Source organism: Rhipicephalus microplus, chromosome 3 (genome assembly GCF_043290135.1).
Source record: "Rhipicephalus microplus isolate Deutch F79 chromosome 3, USDA_Rmic, whole genome shotgun sequence".
In the NCBI taxonomy this organism is placed as follows: domain Eukaryota; kingdom Metazoa; phylum Arthropoda; class Arachnida; order Ixodida; family Ixodidae; genus Rhipicephalus; species Rhipicephalus microplus.
The window spans coordinates 53452603-53475406 of record NC_134702.1 but is presented as its reverse complement, the minus strand read 5'-3'; the positions used below and the strand labels follow the sequence as shown (position 1 = coordinate 53475406).

General features: G+C 47.6%; 1 protein-coding gene across 3 annotated transcripts in view; it reads right to left on the bottom strand.

Moving 5' to 3' along the window:
* The window catches only part of LOC142803735 (2',3'-cyclic-nucleotide 3'-phosphodiesterase-like), an 89153-nt gene that overhangs the window by 49404 nt on the left and 16945 nt on the right, over positions 1-22804 (bottom strand). For all 3 annotated transcript variants that reach the window (XM_075889578.1, XM_075889576.1, XM_075889575.1), the window contains 3 exons: positions 18375-18531; positions 17209-17380; positions 16243-16355 (listed from right to left, as the gene is read on the bottom strand). In XM_075889578.1, the coding sequence (XP_075745693.1) occupies positions 16243-16355; positions 17209-17380; positions 18375-18518 (429 nt within the window). In that variant the 5' untranslated portion in view covers positions 18519-18531. The remainder of the gene's footprint in view (positions 1-16242; positions 16356-17208; positions 17381-18374; positions 18532-22804) is intronic.

Below are 22804 nucleotides of genomic sequence, written 5' to 3'. Positions count from 1 at the left end.
TGGAACTAATTTGGCCAAGGTCAAGAAGGAGTGTCCTGAAGATTCGAAAAATTCGGCACCCGATTAAAAGAAGCGTGCACCGGAGAGTGTTCCGCGATGTTTCCCGTGTAACTGAGTGGGTCATCGCGCGAGCAACTGTCGTACTAACTTTACGAGCCCTACGGTATTAAAATGTTTCAAATGTGGTCAGAATGGGCACAAAGCAGACGCTTGTCGGAACGGAGTGAGTCAAACTCACCAGGTATCCTGTGTGCAAGCGGCACCGCAATCTGATAATAATGCCGTCACCGATGGATTCGTAGAGTTGAAAAATCGGGAGAAAATTCCTATTGTGGCTGCTGTAATGTCAAAACAGCCAACCGGTGTTACGAAGGGAATGCCAACGCTGCCTGGAAAGGTTGCGGGCAAGAAGATTACGGTTCTAAGAGACACCGGTAGCTCCACGGTTATCGTGCGGAGAAATTTGCTACGGGAAAGTGAGTTGACAGGCAGAACAAAACCGGTTTGCCTAATTGACCGTACGGTTCGGATGCTTCCCGAAGCAAAGATTGAGGTTGAAACCCCGTACTTCAGCGGGAATGTTACCGCTTTATGCATGACGACCCCCCTTTACGACCTTGTCATCGTAAACATCGCCGGGGCGCGAGGACCGAATGATCCAGAATGTTTAGGAGAAGACCCTAAGATAGAGCCCTCGCCAACCCAGCGACCGCGAGATACAGTGGAGGAGCATCTCGTGACGGAACTCACTAGAGCCCAAGGTGAAGCCGCGGTGCAAGAGACAGCGAATGAGAAGACGATCGTGTTGAATTAGTTAACGTGCTGGGCAGCTAGACGTACGTCGGCACGACCCCAACCGACCGACAGTGTAATAGTGACGGAGTTGGCCAGACAAGCCCAGTGCCGTGACATGAACGAGCTGGTAAATAAACAGACAGAACCCGTTGAACGTTATGACCCGTTAACGGTGTCGGAAGTGACAACGATGGCTGAGACGCCGCCTCAGATATCGTAGTTATAAAAGGGCTCGCCGAAAAAGAACGTGGAAACACAAGAAAAGATCGAGCGAGCACCGCAAGAAAGGGCGCAAGCGCCGCTCAAAGTACACAGGATAAGTGCTGAAGTCGAATCAGAATGTGTTTGGCAGTGCTGAGTGCCATATGTTGTGTTAATGCTGTGTTATCCTGTGTCACAAGTGTCGAAGTGTCTGTGCTGTGATGTGATGTATAGCGTTGTACAATTGTTGTAAAGACAGAACCTTGTACGTTTGTATTGTTTGGAATGTTTGATGAAGCGTTGTACTCATGTACCTGCGGTTATATTTCATGTGTGCGAGATTGAATTGTAATGTCCAATTGTATTAAGTGATATAATGTGAATGTGACGTGTCATGAGCGACGGACTATGTTACAGTCTTTGAGAGTGTGTGGTGACTGTTCGCGCTCGTTTGTGTCGTTTTCAATATTATGAGATAATATTCTTAAAGTGGGGGTCGGTGTCACAGAACGAGCGCTCAAAAAGGGCGCGCCGTCAAAGTCTCGCGATGAAGCGCCAGAGTGGCATCGCGAGGTCAACGACAAAAGAACAAAAAAGAGAAAACAAACATCGAAGGCTCCCCGGGCGCGCGACTCTCTCCCCTCGGAAGCGTGGCTTCGCCGACGATCCTCCTCACCCCACATCGGAGGCCGAGCAAGCACTCGAAATTTCTAGAAGGAAAGGGGCGTGTTATGCCGGGTTGAGTCATCTGTCGGGGACGGCCCTCGTACAGTCTCGCGCCTTCCCCCAGCCTCCGCTGCGCATCGCGCCGACGAAATGAGAACTTTCTGGAATGTCGCGCGGAAGATATTTAACCGAGCAGCGGAGATGAGAGATCAGGAGAAGACGGAAGTTAGCGCCAGAGCGCGTAGGGATTCCGCCGTGTAGTCGGCGAAGGTTTTGTCCGTAGAGACAAAGCAGGAAACGAAGATGACTTCCACCTGAAGGGTGACGACTCGAGCTATAGGCAAGAGTGTGTGTTTACCGCTATCGAGCGAAGACGCGTGGCAGCAGCTGCGTGTGTGAAGCCGACGGGTTTCCGGCGAAGAAGATTGAAGCTTGGAGAGAGGCCAATTGAAGAAGCGAGGTTTCCTGGAAGAGAAACTTCGGCGAGGTTTCCTGGAAGAGAAAAATCAAGGGCAGCGGAACGACAACAACGCTGGACTTTGAGTGAGTGATTCTCGGAAGAGTATCTCCAGACTTTTGTTCCAAGAACTTTGGACTGAATAGGTTTTCTATCTCTTTAGTCTTTCAGTTTCTTGGTTGTTCAATGCATGCGACTGCATTGTAGTGCGTATTGTTGTCTGTGTCCGTTGTTTCTAGTGTGGCTGATTGTACTGTGTAGTACGTTGTTTGTTTGGTGATATATTGTACTCAACTATCGTGGAGAGTGCATACTTTTGTGTTGTTTCGGTCTGCAATTATTGAGAATATAATTTCGTTTGTTTATCAACTCTCGGCTCTGGCTTGTTCCTTGGGCCACATCCGGCGACCGCTGGCGCGCCAAATAGGACCACTTCTAAATTGTCCACGCTTTCGTGGTGCGGTTCGGGGGGCCGATACCTCGGCCCTTGGAATTAGCCCGGCGATCGCCTCCCTAATTAACGGGAGCTGTGTGACAAACGCTAAACTACGAAATTAAGGAAGCAATTACAACATGGGCAACAGAGGAGAGCTCCAATAGCCACAAGCAAGATGAGACGTCCTTGTTGCACCTTTGATCGCACCATCAAATGCAATCAGTTTGTCAAATCAAGCAAGTTTATGCAACGACCATTTCAACACGCGGCCGACATGGAGTATCGTGGACAAAAAGGCATCAAGGCTTGACGTGGTACTAGACCCCGCCTAGCAGGCAGCAACAAAGGATGCGCGCACGCACACACACAAGGATATTAACACTAATAACAGTGAAATAACTATTTAGGATAACTATATGGATATGTTAAAAAAAGTGAAATACATGACCCACATAATGAATAGTTTTCTCAGCTACAGTTAGTCACTATCGCTAGTACAGTGCAGAGGACTGAAGAATACCTAGTCACAATTACATCTGGCGTAGGAATCACTCAATTTAAATAAGAGGTCTTCCACACTCGGGATCATGCAAGCAAGCGAAGCCTGGAGTGTGCGCGACTGATATTTTCTAATTCTCGCATTTCGCAAAGCTCCCTTAACTCTTCCCTTATCACATGCCAAAAATTCGACTCGACATTCACCCACGTATATGGCAGCGCAGCACTTTGGTTGCTGCAGGCATCAACGGTGGTCGTGCATGAAACAATGAAACGCAACAACGAAAGGTAACAGTGAAATGTGGCAAGTGCAATGACAAGCGGCCTCGATAAACGATCAGACTTCCATATTAGAAATGGCTGATGGCCGACAAGCATACTGTAGAGTGGGCGGCAGTAATTGGAATAACGGCACGTATAAATAGACACGTGACTGGCCCACCTTTGAGGAGCCATTTGTGGGCACTCGCATGTCTGTACACTCGTCGGTGCCATCATTATTGCGAGTTATGCCATCGCTGCCACAGTCACACAAGTGCGGGACTCGTAGATGCTTCGCCGTATATATATATGCCTGTTATATACACATACCTGCCAATTCCTCCGATTTTCCCGTAAGGCAATAGAATTTCGAACAATCGCCCGAGTTTGTATCAACACGGCAATGAATCTTCCTAATCTTAACGCGAAAAAACAAAAAAATGCCGCGCATCATCATCATCATCAGCAGCAGCAGCAGCAGCAGCAGCAGCAGCAGTATCATCAGCAGCAGCAGCAGCCTGACTACGTCCACTGCAGAACAAAGGCCTCTCCCATGTTCCGCCAGTTAACCCGGTCCTGTGCTTGCTGCTGCCACTTTATACCCGCAAGCTTCTTAATCTCATTTGCCCACCTAACCTTCTGTCTCCCCCTAACCCGCTTGCCTTCTCTGGGAATCCAGTTAGTTACCCTTAACGACCAGCGGTTGTCCTGTCTACGCGCTACATGCCCGGCCCATGTCCATTTCTTCTTCTTGATTTCAGCTATGATATCCTTAACCACCGTTTGTTCCCTAATCCAATGTGCTCTCTTCTTGTCTTTTAAGGTTACACCTACCATTTTTCTTTCCATTGCTCGCTGTGTTGTCCTCAATTTAAGCTGAACCCTCTTTGTAAGTCTCCAGGTTTCTGCTCTGTAGCTAAGTACCGGCAAGAGACAGCTGTTATATACCTTCCTCTTGAGGGATAGTGGCAATCTACCTGTCATAATTTGAGTGTGCTTGCCAAATGTGCTCCACCCCATTCTTATTCTTCTAGTTACTTCAATCTCGTGGTTCGGCTCCGCGGTTATTACCCGCCCTAAGTAGACATAGTTTTTTACAACTTGAAGTGCACTATTACCTATCTCGAAGCGCTGCTCTTTTCCGAGGTTGTTGTACATTACTTTCGTTTTCTGCAGATTCATTTTAAGACCCACCTTTCTGCTCTCCTTGTCTAACTCCGTAATCATGAGTTGCAATTCGTCTCCTGAGTTACTCAGCAATGCAATGTCATCAGCGAGGACATAAGGTACCCTCCATTAAATCTTATCCCTAACTGTTCTTATTCTAGGCTTCTGAAAACCTCCTGTAAGCACGCGGTAAATAGCATTGGGGAGATTGTGTCCCCCTGCCTTACACTCTTCTTGATTGGTATTCTGTTGCTTTCTTTATGAAGCACTATGGTAGCAGTTGATCCCCTGTAGATTTCTTCCAGGATGTTTATATATACTTCATCGACGCCCTGATTCCGCAGTGTCTGCATTACGGCTGATATTTCTACTGAATCAAACGCCTTCTCGCAATCTGTGAAGGCTATGTATAGTGGTTGGTTATATTCTGAGCATTTCTCTATTCCTGATTGATAGTAAGGATGTGGGCGATTGTTGAGTAGCCTGTTCGAAATCCTGCTTGTTCCTTTGGCATGCATGCTTCCCTGCAAATGTCGTCAAAAGACGATGCCGGCCGTTTTTTTTTTTTTTTGTGCATGGCGTCGTATTTTCAGCGCGGCGTAAAGATTTTCACTAGTGTTTTATGAAGGAAGTATTAAGACGATCGAGACCAGGGACTGCTTCGAACGAATACGGTTTATTAGAAGTGAAGTAGCGCGCGCTCGCTCCAGGCAGCAGTCTTCTTTCTTCTTTTTCCGGCGTTTGATGATGATATTTTATAGGCTCCCGTCCGCCCAAGTTGAAATGCGATAAGCTCTGGCGGGCTATTTGAAACAACCTTCCATTGGGTATATGTGGTTCACCGATCTTCTTAGAAGCTCTTTTTTGCCTGTGCGAAGGAGACAAGCTCTTGTGATTCCGTCTCGCCCAGGGTAGAGCTTTTCAATCCGGCACATTTTCCAAAATGTTCTTGGAGCCTTGTCCTCAACCAACACGATGTCACCCCGTGAGAGTGGTTTTGCTTGCCGTGTCTTGGCTTTGACCGTAGCTCCTATTTTCTTGATATATTCTTGATGCCATCTTTTCCACCAAGCGCGCACGAGTTTGCATCTGCGTCGCCATGCGTCTTCAATGTCACCGTTGTATAGTCTTGTTTGTCCGTCTTGAAGCTGTCGCCGTCCACCTATGATGTCTGCCGGCGTTAGTGGCATTGGCTCGTCAGGTTCTCCATATACGTAAGTCAATGGTCGATTGTTGAGTGTTCCTTCAACTTCTGCTACAATAGTGCGTAGCTCCTCTACCGAAGCTGTGCTTTTCGATATTATTTTTCGTATCGACGTCTTCAAGCTTCTTATGAGGCGCTCGTAAAATCCTCCCCACCATGGCGCGCACTCGGCTATTGTTTTCCATTTAATTTGTTGGCCACTGCAGTAATTCTTTAAGACCTCGTTGTTAATTGTTTTGAGCATTCTGTTGATTTCCGTTCCAGCTTTTTTAAATGTTTTGGCGTTGTCCGAGTATATTACGGCTGGTATTCCCCGTCGAGCTGTAAATCGTCGGAATGCTTGTAGAAAACTCGACGATGACAAATCGTTGGTAACTTCCAAGTGTACTCCTCTTGTTACCGCGCAGGTGAATATCAGTACATATTGCTTCACAATCTGGTACTTGTCCTTTGCGTAAAGAGGTACTGTGAAGTCAACTCCCGTAACTTTGAATGGCTCTGCTTCAGTGACTCTGTCTGCCGGAAGTGGAGGTATGTCTTGAGCCGCCGGTCTGGAGTTATGCCTCTTGCAGACGACACATTTGTTTAGAACTCTTTTCACTGCTTGTCTACCCTGCAATATCCAGAACTTAGTTCGGAGTTGCGCTAGCGTCACTTGAACTCCTCCGTGTGATACCATTTTATGCACGTGACGTATTAGCAGTTCCGTGAAATGCTCATCCTTTAGAATTACTATTACGTGCTTGTTGAATTCTTGGCTGCACTGCAATCGTCCTTTCTGTCTGATGATTCCATCGTCATCAAGGTAGATTTCGTGTCCATTAATTTCAAATGATCGATCGTTCGAATAGGCCTCACCCTTTGTTTGTCTCAGTAATATTTGGGTCTGTCTTATCCAGTATTTCTCTGCATTTGTTACCTCTTTTCCTGTCAACGGCCCTTTGTGATTTTCCTTTCTTGTGTTGTTTATGAATCTGAACACCCATGCTGTCACTCCTATAAGCCGTCCGTATGATGAATACCTTTCGATTTCCAAGATTGGCGCTATTTCGGATCTTCCCATGCATTGGTGACATTGTGTTTTATGCTGGTCTTCCACGTCTGTATTTGTGCCAATTATGCTTACCAAGTTCTTTTCCAGTGATATTATCCATTCGGGACCGTTCCACCATAACTTTGACGTTATCAATGCCTTTGCGCTTATTCCTCGTGTAAGTAGGTCAGCAGGGTTGTCGTCACTTTGAACGAATGACCAGCTTGCTTGAAGTGTTTTTTCTCTAATTTCTGCGATTCTGTTGGCAACAAAAGGATCTCTTTTGCTTGTTCCCTTGATCCAGTGCAGCACAATCATCGAGTCCGTCCAGCAGTGTATTTCCTGAAAGCTTTCGTTGAAGTGACCTTTGATGTAGTCGCATAATCTTGATGCTACCACCGCTGCCATCAGTTCAAGTCACACCAATGTCAGCTCTTTAATTGGAGCTACGCGGCTTTTTGTTGTTACTAGCCTTGATTCTTTGCTTCCATCGTGGTATACTGCTATCAAGTATGCTGCCGCTCCATATGCTAATGGGCTTGCGTCGGCAAATACATGCAGCTTGTATGCTTGTACTAGTTGATTCTTGCTTGCGTAGCCTCGTTGGATTTCTAGAACTCGAAAGTCCTCCGCTTCAGACATAAGGTTCTTCCATTTGTCGCATTCATCTTTAGGGAGCTGGTCATCCCACGTGACGTTCATTTTCCACAGTCTCTGCAGTCCTATTTTCGCGCGTACTGTGAACGGCGACAACAAACCGAGTGGGTCAAATATTTTCGCTGTGGTTTGTAACACAGCCCTTTTTGTCAAGTGCGTTGTATCTGTTAATAAATTCCACTTTTCAATAGGGAAGCAAATCATGTCCTTTGAGTGTTTCCATATCAAGCCCAGAAGCATTGTAAATCCTCTAGATCGAATATCTATGTGAGAATCGTCTCTTTCGTTTTCATCAATTATTTTGTTTAATCGCTCTTCATTGGATGTCCATTTTCTCAAATTCATTGCTGCCTCTCTGAACACTTGCTTTGCCTTTTTGTACAACTTGATTGCTTCATCAAGCGTTGCTGCTCCCAAAATGACATCATTCACGTAGATCGCTTTCTGCAGTGTCCTTGTCGTATCAGGAAACTGGTCTTCCAATTGTTTCAAATGGTGTTTAATTGTAGCTGCCAGTATAAACGTGCTTGGTGTTGTTCCGAACGTTACTCTTGTCATGCGCCATGTTTGCACTTCATTCATTAACCTTCCTTCGGCATCATGCTTCCACCAAAGAAATCTCAATGCATCTCTATCCTCTTCATGTATAGAGATTTGTAGAAATGCCTTTTCAACATCTCCAACTAACGCCACCTTTTCTTTTCGGAAATTAATGAGCAGCGATAGCATGTCCTCATTCAAATTGGGTCCTGCCTCTAGGATCTCGTTTAGAGGCATGCCTTTTTTAGAATGTGATGAGGCGTCAAACACTACTCGAACCTTTGTTGTGGCTCGGTCCTCTCTAATGATCGCATTATGTGGCATGTAGTAGCAAAGTGCATTTGGCTGTTCTGATGGCTCTTGGACCTCCTCTGCGACTCCTAATGCCATGTACTCTGATATAGCTTTGTCGTAGCGATGCAGCATGCCTTCATTTTTTGCAGCCTTTTAGTCAGTTGCTGTAGTCTTTTTATCGCATTTTGCTTGTTTCTTTCCAAGTTTACGTCCTGTTTCCATGGCAAGCTGACTTGATAGCGACCGTTTTGTTGTGCAATCTTGCGCTCGAATTCTTCGACCCCTTCATTTCCGGTGTTATCCAAACTATTTCTTGTGATCCCCATTGACTCCAGGCTCCAGAACTTCTGCAGCTCTTGCTGTAGTTCTGTCTCCGCAGCTTCGACCTTGAGAACCATGACTGCTTGATTATGTGTTAGTTTTGTCTTGCTTTGCTCTGCTGGCCCTTGCAGTACCCATCCTAGTATAGTTTCTACAGCGATCAGTCTGTCCTCGATTCTTTGAGTTCTACCAGTAAAGAATTCCCAATAATAGTCTGTGCCGATCAGTAGTTCTACAGAATTTGTTGCAGTCGTCTTGGTCCTGTGATCAGCCACTTGCATATTTAGAAGTTTCATTTTCTCGCTGAGTTTCTTCGTTGGAGTGGGTATACAACTGTGCGAGATGACGTCGACTTGTAACGCTTCAATCACTGTTGTCAGCTTGTTTCTCGTGATCCTACAGTCACTTGCACGACGTTCATTAGTTTGACCTTTTCGTCTCCTCCAAATGAACCAATCGTCAGCCTTTCCTGTCGCAACACCTTCGCAACTATTTCTTTTGCTAATCCCGCTTCAATAAATGAACGTTGACTTCCGCTGTCTAATAACAAATGGCAATGTCGGCCACATGTTTCTCCTTCTACGCACGCTACAGCCGTCTGCAAAAGCACAAACTTATGCTTGATATTTTCGGTTGCGTGTAGCGTAGACGTCATCGCTTCGGCTTGCGCTGTTGAGACCAGCTCTGCCCTTGTTTTCTGCATCACCGTTCTACACACTGACGTGGCATGTCGTCCCTTGCATTGCTTGCATTTTACTTGGGCCTTGCAAATGCGTGCAGTGTGGTTTGGTCGCGTGCACCTGAAGCATGCTCTATTTTCGGTAAGCATAGCTTTCTTTTCATCCATTGGAATGCTTCTACGACAGTTTTCGGTGCGTGGGTTTTCTGCTTGCAGAATAAGCATATTCTGTCCGCTGAGCTATAGAAGCTTGAAGTTGTGCGCATCTGTCCGCGGTTCTCTCTTGGTTTTGCAGTTATCCTCTCTTGTTCACGTTGTGTTTCTTCACGAAAAGCCGCTTGCTCTCTTAAGAATAACATAAGCCTGTCCAGATTTTCCTCGCACGCTTTTCCCGTTGCGTTGTTTTGCTCGCCATTTTCTGAAGCTGAGCTGTTTCTCATAGCCTTTTTTGACTTGAACTGCACTGATAATTCTGGTGGAATTACTCTTTTCAATACCGGTAACAACATCGGCGCATAGCTCTCGGTTTCCACTTTTAGTGACTTGAGTGCCAATATGTTAACTTGCACTCTCTGTACTAGCCTATTTAAGTCATCGGTATCTTGAACAGACCTCACTTTCTCCAAGCTCAATAGCTCATTCATGTGCATTTCAATGGAATGTTCTCGATTTCCGAACGTTTTTTGTAGTATTTTGATTGCGTTATCATAATTTTCCTCTGCCGAGTACTGAAATCCTTCAATAGCAGCCGCAGCTTTTCCGGTTAGTGATGCTAACAAGTAATTGAACTTCTGTCCCTTGCTCATGTTCGGTCTCAGGTGAACTGCCGACTCGTACTGAGACCAAAAGCGGTTCCACTCCAAAGTTTTTCCCCCAAACTTTACCATTTCAAGCTTTGGTAGCTTAACTAGTTCCGTTGCTCCTTGTCCCGTACTTGAGGGCGTCACCTGCCTTGTCCTATCGCTTGAATCCGATTGTTCAGGCTGTCGAAGTCTGATTTCTATTGCAGATAAGATCGCCGTTAATTTCATGTCGTACTCTATGACACTTTCGAATTCAGCTTCAGCATTGTCTTCTGTTAGAAACTTTTCCATTTGCTCGTTTGCGCTCTTGAGACTGTCGCTTATTGGTTTAATCGGCGCCTGCGTTGTAAGCAGCTGCTCCCGGTTAGCTCCATCATTCATTTTCTACTCGGCTGCGTTAATCAGTCGCGTGATCTGGGAGCGAAGCGCTTTCCTTTTCTTCGTTATCACTTCTTTGCTAATATTGAGGCGGTTAACAATGACTCCTTACTTGTCAATCGTTCGTTCTAATGCTCGTACTGTCCACCGTGGTCTCGTCGCTCGATCCAGGTCGATCCTCTGCTCCTCCGCCGTTTTCTTCTCTGTTGCTCCGTGGCAGGTTGACCTTTCTTGCCGGCTGCGAAGCCGTGCTTCTGCGGGGAGAGCGCGCGCCCGGGAGCCCTGGATGTTTGCTTTCTTTCTTTTTCTTTTTACCTCGCGGCGTTTCTGCCGCCCGTTGTCGCAAGGATTTGGCGGCGCGCTCTTTTTTAGCGCTTGTTCTGTGACAAGGGGCGAGGTTAAGCACGCGCACCCGCGCTTGTTGCTATGGGAGAAAGAGTGAGAGCAAAGAGAACACCTGCCAGCACGCGGACGCAGCGGGACGCCTGACATAGCCCGACTAAGAAATGCATTCGCTTTTAAAATAATCCAGAAAACTGTTTCCAACGCGAGGAATAGAGCGAGGGGTTTCTCGCTCCGCAGCGCGCGGCGTTAACCGCTCAGCTACAAAATGCACGTTCTTAAACGTTCCAACGGCGAGCTATTTATATACACCACTCATTTCTGGTCGTGATGGTCTCGAGGAAAATAGCGTGTTCCAGCATTTACCAGCGAGATGGGGAGACGGCGCTAAGGGCACGCGCGTTAAGGGCACGCCCGGTGTAGACGCCCAAGCGCGTGTGCGCTTATCTCGCGTTGGAGCAGAATTGTACGCTTTGGGTTTTCACCGGAACGATTGCGTTGTAGTTTCCTGGCGCACAAAGCTCACTTCGCTTGCCGCAGTCTCTCCATTTGTGAAAAAAAGAGCACGCTTTCCAAACACAGTGAAATAACAACTGTGACAAAGTTCGCGCTCATCCTGTGTGTGTTCTTTTTGTGCGTTCTTTCGTATTGAGCAGTGTGCTGCACGTTTCAAAAATTTTAATTTGTCAGCTGGTCGCGATGGCGGAAAAGAACCTTTGTTCTCGAAAAGTCTAGGTGCATCCACAGTCCTGGCAGTGGCATATTTACCACTTAGCATATTTTTTAGCACCTATTTTGTGGTGTACGTGATAGAAACAACAAACGTCTTCTCTTGAATCGTCGTGTTCACAATCAATCTTAAGTTCGGACAGTGTTCTGCCTATCCTAAGCTTAACTATGGAAACTTCTGACAGCTTTAAAAACTTTCACTAGTTGTGAAACCTTGCACCTTGTGTGTTGAGATATCGGCGCCACGAAATTGAAGAATAATCACCAACGTATCGCTAAAGAGCGCGTACACAAGGGGCGCTGAAAAAGGCGAAGAGCTCCGGCGGAGCAGGCGAGTCCGTGCCGTGACGTCACATCGCCACGACCACAGCGACGCCAGTGTTCGTTCTCGAGGCTAATATCTTAGAGGCCATGCGACTCTTGCTTTAGATAAAAAGTATGCACTCAGCGGTTGAAGGGCGCACCAGGGGTTGGATTTCGCTATCGCGTTCAGCTCTTTATGGCGAAGCTTAACAGTCCCCCAATTTTCTCTATGATGTTCATTGTTTCGCCCTTGCGGCGAAACTGCGAATTTTATTTTTACGGCGAAATTTGTATATGGCTAGTAGAAATGAAAAACTATTCGGCAACGGTGTCACAAGCGATCTCCCTTGGCTCTACTATTACTTACATTGTTCTTAGTTAACCGCTCATTATCTTCCTCCATGTCCGTGATGATGCGAGGCACATTGTGGGGCATGTGAAAAAAACACTCAGGTAAACCCAAGCAAAACGTGTGTCTAACCTCATTATGAAGCACGAACATGTAACCAATAATTGCAAAAGGCTTCAGTGCAGCGTCGGGTTGAAACTACTGCTGAACACCGGGCCACATGTTTCAATTTCTGTTGGTTAATCAATTGTATACTGCTTGGGTGATGAATTTCATTGCTGTGGCTTATTATTACTGTGATATTACTGTGGCTTGCAAACCCTCAAGCATGCTTATAAGCAGTGTCTTTTGTTTTACCCTAGCCCACAAAACATATGACATGCATAGACATCAAATCTAACCTAAAAAATATGGTCCATATATATCTATGCTGCCTTGGTATGATCCACGCCAAATGTTTGTCTGCAAATACTCATGTTCGAGATTCGTGCTCGTTTTTATTAACCTTATTTGCTACGCTTGAAAGAAACGTCTTTTTTTCTGATATGAGTTGTTTGAGCCGTAATCACTTGCGCTTACTACATTGAAATGCGCAGTCTGTTTTATTATTATTTGCCAGCTATGAACTTGCCCTGCGCATGAGGTGGCTAGCCGTTCATCTCGAGCTGCAGATTGCAGCTCCTGCTGGCTAAACATCCTCGTAACTCAGCTGCAAACCAATTCAATTCAATTCAATTACTTGTCCGACTCATTTCAAGGAAACTCACTCTTGATATCAGTCTTGTCCGCAGCTAGGCGCAAGGCGTCTTCCCCGTCGTCCCCGCCGCCTATTTCTGGGGCAGCGAACTTTGCAAGATCGACGATGCAGGAGACGTCCTCCCAATTGGAAGGGCTCAGGCTGAGGCACATGCGCTCAGCCAAATCATCCACCTCCTCGTGGCCGACTTTGTCCGCAGAGCTGCCGGAGTCGCCTTTCTTGATGAGCGACGCCTGCTCCTCGGTGAGCTCCGCCATGGCGAACACGAAGCCACACGTCGCGGCATAGCCGAATACACGAACGGTGTCGTGCCTCCCGTAGGCTTTCTTAACCTGCATGCGTGTGTTGGTTGATTGGGATTCGTGGTGAGGTCTACACGGCTAAAACTTGCGAGTAAAACTTGGCAGCTAGGTCTAAAGGTGCAGGGCCGGACTAACACAGCTGCACTTGCGACAAATTTAGATTATCATCAAACTGTTAATTAGCAAAGTCTTAATTAGCAAGGTCTTTTGTGTCTCTGTTCAGCCCGTCTCTCTCTCTCTCTCTGTCTGCTTTGTGCCAAAAAAAAACCTGCATCGCACAACATTCGTGTCAACCTCAATGGATGTGTTGGCCACAGGTCTTAATGTCCGCCAAATTAATAGATGGCACAAAAAAAAGTGTACTGTAACTGTCCTCACTTCCAAAGTGTACGCCGTCAAAAGGCCCCTAAATCGCCTCCGATATTTTTTCAAACCTTACAAGTAAACACGTGCATCGTGTGCAGAATGCCGTCGCGATCAACGATTCTGAGCGTTCCAGAATTTCAAGAAACAATCCCTCATTTTTAGTAAGAAATTCGGACCTCCGCATGACGTCGAGAAATTGAATCTCTGACAAGCAGCAAAAATATGCTGTGATTCGTCGAGCAAGAGCGTACGACTTCGGGTTAGTCTGCAAGCAGTTGTCCGCACTGCTTGTTGTTCATCGTGTTGCCCGAAGTCGATGGAGGGACGGAGTCACGGCACCCGGAAGAAGACGGTTTTTCGAGCAGCGCGTCGGTGATGACAGATGCCGCGCCAGATAGGGTGGGGTGCCCTGTGAGAGGGCAAAGTGGCATTGGAAGGAAACACCAAAGGAGGGTCAGGAAGGAAAGAGCGAAAGAAATAATTGCCGCATTTTGATAATCGAGCATGTCTAACTCCGCTATTACGACAGCGGTTCAAAAAATTATCACGGCTCCATGTTCGTTGTAAAGCGTGCACAACTTCCCAACCACAACAGAATTTCGGCCTCTGGGTGGTTTAGAGGCCCTTTAAAAGCAGGCTGTCTTTATCTATCGTCAGTTCTAAGATGAGAAAGAAGACGAAGACAACGCGTTCCAGCCGAGATATTGCTTTGCACGCAGCTTACTTTTCTGGTCATGCGAAACAGCTGAACGAAGAGCCTGAAGAAGGTCTGCTCTTAAAAATGCGAGCTGCGCGCGCAGACATCGCTGTCTCTCTCACAGAGAATTTGCGTCATCCAATAGCACTTACTTATTTTCGTGACGTCAAGAACTTTTCAAATGCTTCAGACAGTTGTCTTGCTTAAAGAACCCCAGGAGGTCGAAATTTGTGGAGCCCTCCACTAAGGCGTCTCTCATAATCATATTGTGGTTTTGGGACGTTAAACTCCACATATCAATCATGTGTGGAGGGATCAAACAAACAGTGGACTTGCCAGTAGGGTCATCCCGCACCAAAGGCCCAGCCATATTGGCGACCATTTCAAATGTATTCGAGAAAAATCATGCTGACTTATCGCATCGAAAAGAGTGAATTGCTAGAGTATTTCGAAGAAAAAAATATGTATGTTGCATAGGAGCCTTCGACATTTTGCAAAATGTCATCTGAGCACTGATTGTCACAAAAATGATTCTGAAAGTATCGTTCCTCGATTTAATACCAAATTGGGTTTACATACTAAGCCAAAGGGTTAATATAACATGTTCAAAGCTCAACAATATTACTGCAAATTTCCGCCCTGTACGTTTTTGAAAATATCGCCAAGATATCTTATATTTGCATTTTCTTTATCATAGTATTGTCGCGAGAGCAAGGTTTCGCGGAGAATCTTGTTCTTTTACGGCTTACAAACGGAGCAGTCAAGGTCGCCCCCGTTCGGGATTAGAAGGGGAATGCTTACTCGGAAAAGCGTCTAGCAAGAGGCAGGTCCGGCGCCACCGTCTGAGTCTAAGCCATTGTTGGCAGGCACGCGTGTCATTGAGAATGACATGGGGACGCGACCACTTAGCCTGACCGAGACATAGTGGCGGCAGGTAAACGACCATATTCTCCCGCGCTGTTGTTAGGATGTCGGGGCATCTCACTGTCGCATGTACACCTGGTAAGCGCACAAAGCCCAATGGTGTACCCATCGCTCTCAAGGACGCTGCTAGGAAGCAACAGTTAATGAAAGATCGGACGGGGCCCAAGCGTGGGAACGGCCGCCGACGGTAGTCGGCCGAAGGAGGCAGCACGAGTAAGGTTGGGCAGCACGGCCTGGCATGGGAGAGAGTGTCACGTGCGGAGGACCTTTCCCTTTGCGTGTTTCATTTTGGGGACGAGGTTTTTACAAATGTAGTGCCTTTTATGAAAGTGTTTCTGTGATTGGTTGTGATGCTGCGAGTCCCAACATGTGATTGGTTTTCGTGAAGACTCTTTGTTCGACCAAGGGTTAAAAAGACGATGTTTGAATTTGAAAACAGAGCGGAGTCGGGGTCAACAGCGGATCTCCCCACTGGAGACCAGCTATGCAGGCCGAGGGGTATGCCACCATTTTCTATGTTTTGTCTTTGTGACCCAGTGCATTTTGTGAATTGAAGTCGTGTTAGCTAAATAAACCCCCAATGAGTGCTCCCCGAAATCATCGTGTTGACGTCTCTTCGATTGCCTCCGCGGAGTTTCACCCACACTTATTCGTCTCCCTGGTCGTCCGATGCGCCTAACTTGAACAACCCTGACGTTTCGCTACAGTATAACGCTATACAAGCTTGAGTAGTGAATAATTACTCTACGCAAGATACTTTTGCATTAAAAACATTTTCGGACTACTGCATGAACTTCCTTAAGTTTACATCCTGTGCTAATTTTTTTTTTCATTTTTCGAGCATGCAAGAAAGTTTCACAATTTTAATGTTTCGTATAGCATACATGGTTTTTGGTGTAGTTAGTTCTCGTGGGAACAAACTAATGAATGAAAAAAAACTAGACAGCAAACATAGCAAGAAAATGTTTAGGAGTGAAAGGACCAACCATAGGCCTTGTTCAAGTCGTACAGCCGCATGCGCTGTCGTACGTGCGATCATGATCACACAAACAGGGATTTGCAAACATCCCAAAAAGAGGGCACCTTCTCGCTGCTGCAGTAGTTGCTTTCCGCTGTGGTTCTCCCGAACACACAAACCCTGGCCAGGCAGAAAGGGAACACGTTGCTGCTGGCGATGTCTTTTGGTGCCAGAGCAGCTGATCAAAAAAAAAAAAAAGACAGAAAGCAAAAAGAGCAGCCACAAAGCAAGTAATTACATAAACAAACAACTAAACGTGCCAGAAACGTAGTGCGCGTAAACACTAGCTTGAACGTTTCCCTCCCTTCAAGGCACTGGCCTAACTATGTAGCAAGCTCGCACATTGACATTTGAATTGCAATCTCTAACTGTTGGGAAAGCTCCTTATATATATTAGAATCCCCCCCCCCCCTCCTGCTGTATCTTTTTTACCATCGTACGCTCGTTACACAAGAAGAAAACGTTTCTGTTTCGAACACCACTCGTTCATACACACTGGTGAAGTTATCACTTGACTTACAATTATTTTTCTTCCTTTATTTTTTATGCGAACACTCCGAAGTTTTGCGACAAGATATGGTGCGCGCTATGATCGCTATGACGTTAGCGATAATTAATATTTGAACGAATCCAACTTCTACTGCATTAACATGCATACTACCCGCCTCAATTGGCAGTGACTATAAGATGACGGTTAAATGATGGCCGATGTTCACAAGTACTGCCTAATGTCAGCAAACGATGACTAAATGACTGAAAGTATGGGCTAAGATGATGCCGTAAGCTAATACTGGCTAAATGTAATCTTGGCTACAAATGTCTAAGTGACTGCTAGCGCTTACTCTCGGCTAATGATTAACTAACGACTTATGTAAGCTAGGTAACGTTGCCTAAAGTAAGTAATGCTGGTTGAGCAAGGGTGAATGAATACAAGTTTCAGCTATTATTGGTGTGCTGCTGCTATAAAAACATTCCAATCAAGATCTAACGACTAAGTTCCACAATTTTTTTCATTTTTTTTTTTCACTTACGATCAGCCTCGTGCAACGCCTCCCTGAGCTGTCGGTAGCGATGCAGCAGCTTCGCCGCGTCTCTCGGTCTCGGCGCCCAACCCGTGGCGAACGGATGCACCTCTTCCCACTGCCTAACCCGCTGGGTGATGTAGGACTCGCCCAGGCCTTTGTTGTTCGTTGCCGTCAGTACCTGTGCAAGCCGAGGATATGCATGCCCCAGTTCGCACCTACTGTCCCAAAGCTGCTTGACAAATATAGTGCTGCCCCTACACTCTGTTGCAGGGCGAGACGGGCAACGTATGCGCATGCGCACTAGCCAGAGAGATGCAGACTTGTTTCTGTTTGCTTTCAATAGTTGATTGATATGTGGGGTTTAACGTCCCAAAACCACTATATGATTATGAGAGACGCCGTAGTGGAGGGCTCCGGAAATTTAGACCACCTGGGGTTCTTTAACGTGCGCCCAAATCTGAGCACACGGGCCTACAACATTTCCGCCTCCATCGGAAATGCAGCCGCCGCAGCCGGGATTCGAACCCGCGCACTGCGGGTCAGCTGCCGAGTACCTTAGCCACTAGACCACCGCGGCGGGGCGTTTGCTTCCAATGGTGTCGTTATTCATGATTTATACTAGAGCGACGAATAAGGTCACAATTAAAGAAATAGGGACAAATTATAGCAAAAGGAAATGCTGAAGTGAAATAGTTATATGCACTGGCGTTATGTAAAAGCTTTTGCTTCTCTTCGAAGGCGAGTTCCCGGGTGCCACCGTGGAATGGCATTCCTTTTTATCAATTCTATTTAAGTGGTCCCTGACGTTTAGCACGCACGTCATACGTTGTGGATATTAAACACCCGCTAGGTGCCAGCGGATTCACCTATGCATGTGTCTTTTTAGTGCCCCGATAAATTTGTATTGTTCCAACAGGGGCAAGTAGGCTTGTGTGCAAAACTGAATCATGGTAACGGTCTAAGTATGACTGCCGACAAATTTTGCCTAGCACAGAATGAAACAAGACTAGACATTCTCAATGACAATGCACCCACACCAGAATGAAATGATGCAGTGAACAACGCAGTTTAGGTACTGTACATGTACCCCACGGAAACATTGACGTTGCGTGGTTCACAGCGTCGAATTGTGCATTTGTGTGCATTCATGGAAGAATCAGTATAATGTTTACCTTTGGATCCAAGACGAAATGAAGCGGCATGTCGACGAGAATGACGGTGTAGCCGTATCTCGACGCCAGCACCAGGAACTTGGCGATTTCCCACACCCTGACGTTCGTGTTTCGATTTATAATCACGGGCGCATCATTCTTCATAAAACTCTCAATTCTGAAAGCATCAAAATAAAAAATAAGATAAATTATAGCACCTGTTTACCAAACTTGCAAACACTCATGCAAGTGATATACGAACACCGTTTGGATAGCTAGCTACACAAGAGCTATGACAACGTGCGTGACCGTGAAATCAACTGTGCTATTCGTATCGGAAATGTCTTTTTTAGTTCGAGAATGCACGCTCATTGGCTGATTGACAAATATCATTGAGTCATTAACATACTGGCTTTCATGACCCAAAGTATCGGAGAAGCCAGCCGAGGTACGCCATGAAATTGGGGGGGGGGGGGGGGGGGCTGCGTATTAATGTTTACGATTTGAACGAGTGCTATTGTGGATCAAATTTGCGTTCCGCCGCTACTCGACTCTGGGTAGACAAATCGTGCAAGCTCTTTCATTCCGAGCAGTCAAACAAACACTATTACCACACTATTACCTGTCGTCGTCATCGGTGACATCGCCTATACCTTGCTCTATTAGAACCCGATCGTTTGCCACAAAAATCGGCTCTAATCGCCAGTACCCATGGGCGTCGATAAGCAGGGGTGTGCACAAGGGCACCTGCTCTGGTTGGTCCTCCCTCCCTCGATGTACAATACGGCCTTGCACTTCCCAGACAAAAACCTGCCGAAGCCCATGGCAGCACCAAAACCGACGCTATGCCAGATGTCTTCCAACCAACGCTAGCAAACAACACGTGCGTGAGCACGGCGAACATGCCGGTAAAGAACTTCAGGAGGATTTCTTAAGCTTGTTGGTAATTCATCTGGATATAGGCTACTCCACACAAAAAAAACAGGTGCACAAGAAGGACACAAAGTTGTGCTTCGTCGTCTGCCTACCTGCATTCCTTTTTGTGTCCTTCTGTTGTTGTGCGCGAGTCTAAATTCAGCGGAAAAGAAGACAGATGTTATGTCCGCCCTCCCACCTCTATGTAATTTAACAAACTAAACCTCAACTCCCCTTCCAGTATCGCCGCATTTTTGCAACTATATCTGCTGTCACTGACAAAACGTTATTGCTTCGTTCAATGCTTTTTGATATATGAAATGCTGCGCAGGCTAAAGCCATGCCTTCTAGGAGGCACAGGCTAAAGCTTCCTAGTTCTTTTTTCTAATCACACTTATTTTAAAGCTCGCCTCGGCAACGACGGCTCGTCATTTAAATTATGATTTGATATGTGAGGTTTAACATCCCAAATCCACCACATGATTATGAGAGACGCCATAGTGGAGGGCTCCGGAAATTTCGACCAGCTGGGGTTCTTTAACGTGCACCCAAATCTGAGCACACGAGCCCACAGCATTTCTGCCTCCATAGAAAATGCAGCCGCTGCAGCCGGGATTGGACCTTGCGATCTGTGGGTCAGCCGTCGAGTACCTTAGCCACTACACCACCGCGACTGGACGTCATTTAAATCACGACTGGTTGTACACTCCGTATGCATTTGCGGTGGAACCGGCTACCCTCTCTCCATGCCCAAAAATTCATCGCTGACCGTTAGCGGAGGAGACGCTGGCGGCGGCGAGTCAAGACGTGCTCGCGTCGGCTCCCGGATTTTGCCAACTTTTCTAGTATTTTGTCGTCGAGTATCCATGTTTATTTGTGCAAATCTTTTCCGCGAAGTTCTAAGGACCACGCGGACATCCTCTTTTGCCACAGTGAGTGATTTTTCACCATTTTACGGACATTTTTGTGCCTCCGTCGGCGGCGTCTCACCTAACGAGCACTTCGGAGACCAGGCCTAGGCCTAGCTCATCTAGGCCACCCAGCCGGCCTCAGGGGTGGCTCGGCGCCACTCGTCCGTTACCATGATGGAATATCGAGTAGAGGGAGAAAACATTTCCCCGGAGGAAGTCACTCAAGACCAGGGATGGCAAACTGCGGGCGCCAGAAGAGTTAACGCCAAATCGCGGGGAGGTGGCCCTAACGCCGCAGCAACGCTTTCGGCGTCCCGTGGCGACAAGCATAGCGGCGCAGCGCTGAAGTCCAAGATTATTAGGGCAGGCCGAATGCCGGTTCTTCCAAAAAAAAGACACCAAAATCGTCATTCGACCAAGAGGTGGACTGAATATCTCCAAAATTGGAGCGGCTGCGGTGGCTGACGCTATACTTGCAGCCGCCGGCATCAGACCCGATGAGCTCTCACAAGACACTCTGTGCCCGAACTTACAGCAAAACATTATGGTGGCCAGCACTCCTAGACGGGAAAATGCCGATCGATACTCCCGCCTCAAGCAAATCCGCATCTCGGGCAACATCCACGAACTCTGCGCGTACGAGACTGCCCCACACTCCACGCGCAAGGGGGTCATACGTGGCATACCGTTGCAAGACGACCCTGCGACGCTGGATGGCAAGATCGTTAACCAGAAAAACCCGCTCGCACTGGCAGCTAAGAGAATTGCTCAGACGGAGACTGTGATCATCGCCTTTGACGGGCACCGGGTACCGAATTTTGTCAGGTACGGAACGCTCCTGTTGAAATGTTCCCTATATAGAAAGCAAGTGGACGTATGCCACGCCTGCGGAAGACTCGGGCATCGCGCCGATGTCTGTCCAACACCTAGCGACGTCGTCTGTCGGGGATGCGGCCTTCCAAACCCTGATGAGCAGCACCAATGCACCCCAATATGCAAGTTTTGTGGCGGTCCGCACCTTACTGCCAGTAAAGAATGTGCACATAGATTCAAGACTCCGTACATTGTTCGCCGACGACGCTTCGAGCGCGCCAGACAGCAAGAGGAGCTCCCCCCGCAGTCGATCCTTCGATCCTCCTATTCTCAAGCCTCATGTAGCCCTAGCCCTAGGGGAAAACGACGCTCGCGCTCGCGAGGTCGCTCCATGAGCCGACGGGGCTCCAAAAGCCGCTCTGCCCCAAGATCACGACCATCATCGCCTTCTCCAGCGCGCTCCGGCTCCAGAAGCCGCTCCACGTCCCGCACCCGGAGCGGCTCGTCCAACAGGCCAAGATCCAACACCCCCTCCGGTGGTAAAGGCAAGTCCTATCTAACGTGGGCCGATAGGGCCCGTGGCAACCAAGCGCAGGCGTCCAACTCGCAGGACTCGCACGACCCGCGTCTCACGAACGAGCTCAAAGAGCTTAGGCGTGCCAATGATAGTCTTAGGAAAGAAAACGCCCAGTTCAAGCAGGAAATCAGTCGGCTAGCCACCGAGATAGCCGAAATACGAAAATTGGCGCTCAAACCGCCGGCTCCTCCGGCCGCCACGAGTTCGTCGGCCATGGACACGGCGGAGGCTCCCCCCAAGGCGGGTGCAGTGAAGCGTCGCGCCCTGGATAGCTCAAGGGAAGACGAGACTCTGGAGCTCCTTTCGGAGCTCAAGAAGGCCATCTCCAACATACAGTCAGGCCTCTCTCAAGTACAAGAAATGATCGCGCACCCCCAGCTGGGTCTGGTCGCCCTCAGCGAGAGAATACTTAGACTGGAGGGGACCCACCACGGATTTTTGCCAAGCACATCGACAACACCAGTCCCAAACTTGAACAGTGTCATTGCCCCGCCGACAGAGGGTGCCATCCTGCAGGCGGCCCTCTCGAAACCCATCCCCAAGCCCAAACATGGATAACGAAACTAACGTCATAACAATGTGGCAGTGGAATTGCGCAGGGTTCGTCAGCGAACGGGCGACCCTGCGACAATACCTAAAAGGCATAAAGGATAAACCCCAAGTTATCACCTGCAAAGAAACGATCACATCATCACACATCAGGCTCCCTGGTTTCGTCACTGTGGCTTCCACTGAAGGGGGAAGGGGGGTGGCCACTCTGGTCAGTAAAAGGTTCACGTGCATTCAGCGAGACCTCGGTCCAGTGGACAATGGGGTCGAGTACGTCATGACGGAACTCCTAGTCGACCCCCCTAAGCGGTGCTTACGAAGGAACAGTATTTTCATATTAAATGTCTACTGCAGGCCCAGCGTACACAGAGCCAGGGCTGGTGGTCTTCTGAAGAAGGTCGTGCATTTTGCCGGCTGTCAACCTCTTGTCGTCATGGGGGACTTCAATGCTTAGCATCAGGCGTGGGGTTACCTCACCAATACGAAGAAGGGTAGAGACATATGGCTCACGGCAACGGAGGAAGATCTGACACTGGTACCTAATAAGGACTTCCCGACCAGGAGAGGGAACTCGGTGTGCCGAGATACAACCTCGGATCTCACCTTTGTCAAGAGTCTGGAAAACGTCAAATGGACCAACACAGCTATCGACCTCGGTAGCGATCTTTGCATCATCGAAGTGCTCA